General features: G+C 39.3%; 1 protein-coding gene across 1 annotated transcript in view; it reads right to left on the bottom strand.

Moving 5' to 3' along the window:
* Positions 1–6,720: 6,720 nt before the first annotated feature.
* The window catches only part of LOC125044787, a 1,702-nt gene continuing 922 nt past the window's right edge, over positions 6,721–7,500 (bottom strand). Inside the window, exon 3 of the mRNA XM_047641739.1 lies at positions 6,721–7,083. Coding sequence (XP_047497695.1) covers positions 6,881–7,083 — 203 coding nt within the window. The 3' untranslated portion in view covers positions 6,721–6,880. The remainder of the gene's footprint in view (positions 7,084–7,500) is intronic.

Raw genomic sequence — 7,500 nt, 5'->3', positions numbered from 1 at the left:
AATCCCCCCCCCAAAAAAAAAGTGAAAAAAAGAACACGAACATAACAAACAAAATACAAAATAAACAATCAAAATAAAGATAACCCTCCCCCCCCCCCTCTCGCTCCTCAGGATCCCAGACTGTTGGCGAAAATGGAACTCCAACACCGCCTCCATTTCCTCGTCCTCCTCGCACTCTCCCTCTCCGCTATCTTCTACTTCGCCTACTTGGTTCTCCTGCTGACGAAGGAGCAGAGGAGCGACCTCGCCCTCCTGTATCCTGTGGGCTTCGTGGTGGCGATGTGCTGCGGGATCTGCGCGGTGAATGGCTTGACGGCGCGCGGTGGCGGAGAGAAGGCTGGGCTCCTGCGGGAGAGGGTGTGAGGGACGAGGGGTGTGTATTGTGTTGTGTAGTGTGGAGGGTGTTGTGTGTGTGTTTGTGTTTGTGTTGTGTGTGTGTTTGTGTTTGTGTTGTGTGTGTGTGTGTTTGTGTTTGTGTTGTGTGTGTGTGTTTGTGTGTGTTTGTGTTTGTGTTGTGTGTGTGTGTGTGTTTGTGTGTGTGTTTGTGTTGTGTGTGTTGTGTTGTGTGTTGTGTGTTGTGTGTTGTGTGTTGTGTGTTGTGTATTGTGCGTTTGTGTTTGTGTTGTGTTGTGTTGTGTTGTGTTGTGTTGTGTTGTGTTGTGTTGTGTTGTGTTGTGTGTTTGTGTTGTGTTGTGTAGTGTGGAGGGTGTTGTGTGTGTTTGTGTTTGTGTTGGGTGTGTGTTTGTGTTTGTGTTGTGAGTGTGTTTGTGTGTGTGTTTGTGTTGTGTTTGTGTTGTGTGTGTGTTTGTGCTGTGTGTGTGTTTGTGTGTGTTTTTGTTTGTGTTGTGTGAGTGTTATGCTGTGTTTGTGTTGTGTTCTGTAGTGTGTAAGATTTTGTGTGTGTTTGTGTTTAAGTTTATGTGTCTTGAACTGAATGTTAATGTTAGATTAATTCACTAAACACAGAAAAGGATTTGGTTGTATTATTGTATTCTGATGCTAATGTTATGAATGCAAGTTACTTTACTTATCTTCCGTCTTTAAGTGGAATCGTTAATGTTATACTGGCATGCAATTGTAAGTTTATTATTTTTAGACTAATGATTTACTGCTGTAATTTTCATTTAGAAGTTGTTATTGCATAATGACATGTCTTTGTGATAAAACAAGAATGTTAAATTGTATCTTAAAACTAATATATCAAAATACTAAGAATATTTAATTAATCTTTGGATTTTTATGATACTGTCCATCACTATTTCTTCACCGATATCAAGAGTGACTAAGATAAACATTAGCACATTACCTCGTGAAAGTTTGACACAAGAACAATTCAAATGATTCTGTTTAGTTTTTACATTTGGTATTTTGAAGGTAAGCGCGTCCCAAAAGGGTCTCACACCAAATGCCTGACAATGCAGTAGATGTTTTGTCAATTTAAATCTTCATCTATAACATGAACATCGATATAAACACGTTTATGCACTTTATTTCATGACCGTAGAGCATTAACGTGAAGATATCGCTTGTGTTATAGGTGAAAGCTAAGTTTAACAAAATATTTGATAAACGAAATTGAGGATACCTTTGAACGCCTATACCCCCATCTGGGAATGCATCCTAAGGTATGTATATTTTCTTTCGATTAGCTGTAATTCACGGAGAATTTAAAAAGATGATCTCCCGTAGAGGTAAATTAATGTGAAGTGTGGGAGGGGAGAGAGGATTGGGTAAATTTAGGGTGCTATCTCTGAAAATAATTGGGGATTCCTTGGACTAAATGGACAAATAACTCTTTTGAAGAAATACCTGTTATGTCTCTGTGTATATTTCACATTCACGCACTCTTTTTACGGTCACTGGATATCCCTAAAGCTATCGAAGATTACCACAGACAACAGCTATCCACAATTTTAAAGAATAGGTCAATTTAAGGTCCTTTGCACCCCCCCTCCCTCCGATAAGTCTTCAAACCTCTTCCCTTTAAAACCTGGATGAATTGGATGACTTTTGACGAGTGTGACCTCTTCTAAGACCTTCCTGACCTATTGATTGGTTTCCTTCTTTAACGCTATTTTAAAATTGTATTCATTTATTTTTAAAAATCTTCTTTGGACTCTCTTCTTTAACAATTTTCTGTTACAAAAAAAAAAAAAAAAAAATATATGCTTTTTATCTCCGCATTTTAAATTCTTTTCTAGCCTCTTACTTGATATTTTTTTCACTCATTGTATTTTTTATCTTTATTAATTCCTTTGTTCTTTGTGTTTATCAATTATTTTACTTCTTTTGCCTCTCGTATTTCACACCGTCTTCCGGAACCTCCCAAGAATCTCCTGGGCGCTTCTCAGGGAGATTTCCTCGGGATTTTCAGAAATTAATTCTTGCATTCGCCTACTTGGAAATAGGGCAGTATTGGTGCGACTCCGGTTGGAATCGCTAAGGGTTCTTGAGTGTGTGTTTTAACATGTATGTCTAAATCTCTGTGGACGTGCGTGTGTGTATGTATGTGTTCCTTCCTCTGCGATGTCACACGTATAATCTTTTGCCGCTGGATGATTAAGACCATTTTTTTTTGTTTTTGTTTGTCAGTGAATTAGGTAGTTATGTAGTTAGGCGGATGGCACATATAACCTCGAATTGTCTACACTACAAGTCGCCATCTCCTCTTGTGTACTAGGAAGGGTCCTCAATGGATAAATATAAGTCTTAGCTATCTTATGACCGACGAAACATATTTCTTTACGTATTCTTAAAGGTTATGGAAAAGACATTTTAGAGTTGAGAGATTTATGGTTTAAAAAACATATAATCCTAAGTAGAACATATTCTGGTTTTGTTGCATGCAGTAAGATTGTACCTTATGTGATTCATGAAATACAGATGAGTACAAGAAATAACATAGTAAACACGAATGCTTGTCTTAACTTATTAATAAATACAATACAATAACCAGCAGCTAGTACCCACGTACACGTACACACACACACACACACACACACACACACACACACACACACACACACACACACACACACACATACATGTATATGTATGTATGTATATACATATACATATACATATATATATACATATACACAAACACATATGCCGTAAGACGACGTAATAATGAGTAAACACAGACGAAGATCGGCGAGGAAGGGAGCAGGAGGAGACAGACAGAATCTCCGCAGACAGCCACGCATCTAGATGGACCGACACCTGCTAGTGACCTTGGTAAGGGATCTAAGTTGCGTCGACAAATACTGTGCTGGGAATCCAGTATCGGAAAATATTGCAGTGAAACATTACGTACTCTTATCACTAGTTGATAGAGGAAAGGACTAGTAAAAAGTCTAGCAAATAGAGTTCATAAATTAAGTTTGTAGTTTACAGTTGTTTATGGTTTATGTATAAAATTTGTTTTTAAGTTACATGCATATATAAAAAATAAAATAAAAATAAGAACCTTTCTGTAACCCCTAAAGGTCGGTTAGGCACTTAGTTTTAGTTGGTAAGTGATTTCCAGTTCTAGCCATAGAAAGAACGGGTGGTGGCAGTAATACCTTAATCGTAACAAATGTGATTATAATTTCAATCTTACAGATTAATCTAGATCCTGATTGCGACACATATATGTATATACAAACACACACACACACACACACACACACACACACACACACACACACACACACACACACACACACACATACACACACACACACATATATGAAGGACCGGAAAAGAATCCTCCTTTCAGAAGATCAAGAACGTGGAAATATAGTAGCTCTGGTCTTAGAAGAAGAAGAAGAAAGGAGAGAGAGAAAAAAATCCAATCTATAGTTCTGGCGCAAAATCGACCGCATGCTTTGAGTCAAGATCAAAGATAGTCCTGTAAATGTAAACATCTTAGTAGCATATGCTCCCACTGCGGTTGTTGAAGAACATGAAATCGACAGCTTCTACAGCTCTCGATTAATTATTCTTATCATGTAAATCAAATTGAATTATGATTGTCATGGGTGACTTTTATGCCTAATTTAGCTAAGAGAGAGATGGGAAGACTGTTGGACCGCACGTTCTAGTGGAACGGAATGTGCAGATAAACTTAAAGATAAGGAGAAAAATCTGGTCATCACAAATACCTGGTTTAATGTACACCCCAGACGAGGACATCCGTGGACTAGTCCTGTTGATAGAGCCAGAAATCAGTTCAAGGTATTGGAATGCAATACAAATTCAACTCACAATCCAGCGATAATGAAGTTTGGATTGTCCCTCAAAAAGTTAAAGAAAGCAAAGATTGCTTCCAGTTTTGAACTACATTACATTACAGACCAGAGACTTCTAACAGTGACACTGGGCATCACTTTGGTGCCTTCACTGAGAATATCCAACCAGCAGCGGCTAAGACAATCCCAACAGGACAAAAGAAGAAGCACTCAACAAGCTGGTCCCATCCAGGACTCACATATCTGCAACGAAAACAAGTTTCAAAACAGAACACCGTGCAATATGAACTAATAAACATTCTTTACAAAAAAGAACGTAAGAAAGCCAAGGAAAAATGGCTGCAGGTTAAGAATTTCAGTTGTAATCCCAAAGAGATGTTCTAAAGGATAATAGAAATAACTGGTCAGCAATCCTTTTCCTCCGCAAACTGCATCAAAGCAGCAAACAGCCGCATTCTCCACGAGACCGAGGATGTCGGTGCTCGTTGGGAAGAGCATGTTCAAGAACTGTATGACGATGGGCACGGGCCAAAAGATCTAGTCATGGAAGCTATCAAATCTGGTCCACCAGTTCTGAAGTCAGAAGTGCGGTGGCCCCTACTGCAAAGGAAGTCGGGAAAAACTCCAGGTCCCGAGAACTTCCTAAATGTTTTCTATGAAATAGATAAGTTACCGAAAGAAAAGATGATATCAGTATTCATTATCCTACCGAAGGTCCCAGGAAAACTTGAGTGTTCACAGTTTAGGTTTATGAAGGATAAAAGTACGAGGAATGCTCTCTTTGTCCTGAGAATGCTTGCCGAGAGAGCCATCCAACACTAGTATTGGTTTTAATTGACTATCAAAAAGCTTTTGATAAGATCCGACACTTAGAATTGTTCCCAATCTTCGTAAATATCCGGATAGATAACAGATGTGCGACTAATGCAATCAGTCTACCAAGATCAACTTGCCGCAGTCCGCACATCTGATGGAACAACTAACTCATCAAGCGAGGTGCCCGACAAGGTTGTGTGTCACCTGACTTCTTCAATTTATACTTTGAAGTTATTCTGCGGGAGATTGAAGATCGCCTGGAGGGAATTGTTATAAATGGTTGCAAGATCAACAACCTTAGTTACGCAGATTATAAAGTTCTCATGACCACATCTGTAAATGACCTCCAAAACGTTTTGATGTTGTTGCCGAAGCCCGAGAACATCTGGGCCTCCATGTCAATTGCAAGAAAACAAAATGCGTGGTTCAATGTCGGAGGTCCCTCCAACTTGTCCATTGAAACAAAGAAAAAGCAGAAATCGAGCAGGTCTCCTCCTTCAATCATTTAGAAGCTCTTGTCAACTTGCTCGTTGCAAGAAGGAAAACTGAAGCAGAAAATATACATTCTCCAAACATCCTAACAGACTGCAAGCTCTCGATGAAAATAAAAATCAGACTCGTTAAAACCTTTGTATGGTCGACTCTCCTATATAGCTTCGAGTTATGGCCACTAACGGCTGAAACTCGGCGCAATATAAGGGTCGCAAAAATGTGGTTCTACCGCAGGATGATCAAATACCCAACGAGATCCTCAGAAGAGTCGGACGGGGACGTGAGCTTCTAGAATTGATCCAAGTACGACTCAAATCCCTCGGCCAAGCAATCGTAAAGGAAGACCTTAGCCTAAGTGGTAAAGGGGAAGGCAAGCAAGTTCGAAATTGCCCGAGAAAATCAGTCCTCGAAAGTTTCAGTAGACACTTCGATGTGTGTGTATATATGTATATGTATGTAAATACGTATAGAGATACATACATACATACATATATATATATTTATATATATATATTGTATGTACATGTATGTATTATAATGCACACACATAAATTTGTATATATATACATATACATACACATTATACACACACACACACACACACACACACACACACACACACACACACACACACACACACACACACACACACACACACGTATATATAACAAGCTGCTTTAACGGGTGAACTATCTATTGTATGTTGTGCAAATAGACAGGCAATTCAAATCAAACCATTCTCTGACGTCTTTTAGTGAAAACCGCGTATCTGTGTTTCACTTACCTATCCAGGAATTGCCTTTTCCTAGCACTCCCCCTTTAGTTCAGTAAGGTAAGCCAAGTAGTCTAGAGAAAGTTAAGGCCTGCAAAGGTGATGCATTTGCATTTTTTTGTTCATAATATCAGTATCAGTCCAAACTTGCGAAAAGCATAACAAGGGCGTTTAGACAAAATCCTACCTTTTCCCAAAGGCTTACCCCCTTTGAAATTATTAATGCCCCCCCCCCTCCCCAGGCTTAGAACCCTTTATCTTTGAAACCGGCACAAAGGAATCTCAGCAAACCCCCTATATTACCGTGCATCAGGGATCACTGAGCCCGAAAATGACTCCTAGTGAAAAGGTATGAATGAGAATAGATATCTTCACAATACAAGAGACGTATTTAACCGTCAGATGTATTTCTGGCGAAGATATGTTCGAAGTCGGTTAAATACATCTCTTGTAGTGAGAAGATAGTAATTCGAATTCATATATTTTATACATTTGTCCTATGAATACGGTGTAACCTGGAGAGGACCGACTTTCACCCCTCTCTGTTACTTTCATTTATGTGGTTCTATTCCCACGCAATTGCCTCGCATACCAACGTCAACTTGGCTGAACTCCACGTGATAACTTGTTTGATTTCTTCCTTCAACATATTAACTTTCTCCGGTTTCTTCTTGTAGGTGACTTGGTTACTGACGAAAAAGCCATCAAAGGTCTGTGTGCTGGCGAGTTCTTCCAACAGTTTGCGGAGGAGCTGCTTATAGCCATTCCCTATTGGTAAGAGGCATAAGAAGGTCATTAATACAGGAGGTGTAGTTTGGCTCCCTAACTATTGAAGGGCTTTCGATCGCTCGCACAGACGCTCACTCACTCTTTCAATAGAACAGCCATTCTTTTATATATATGTGTGTGTGTGTGTGTGTGTGTGTGTGTGTGTGTGTGTGTGTGTGTGTGTGTGTGTGTGTGTGTGTGTGTGTGCAAATATTTTAACCTCACAAAAATAACGGTAGTAATTATCTTCAAAATAATCCTCATAGGGTCCTCTGTCATATCCTCTTTTGGGATTAACTGCATGACAGGGTTTTCTTAAAGTCTAGTGGCAGCATTGTGACAAGCGGAGAAAATATAAATAAGGCCGATTCGTTTGGCAACTCAAGAGGTTATCTGAAACGATTCGGTGACTTATGT

The sequence above is a fragment of the Penaeus chinensis genome, chromosome 36 (genome assembly GCF_019202785.1).
Source record: "Penaeus chinensis breed Huanghai No. 1 chromosome 36, ASM1920278v2, whole genome shotgun sequence".
In the NCBI taxonomy this organism is placed as follows: domain Eukaryota; kingdom Metazoa; phylum Arthropoda; class Malacostraca; order Decapoda; family Penaeidae; genus Penaeus; species Penaeus chinensis.
Note: the sequence above shows the minus strand (reverse complement) of the source record. Positions and strands in the feature narration are given on the sequence as shown.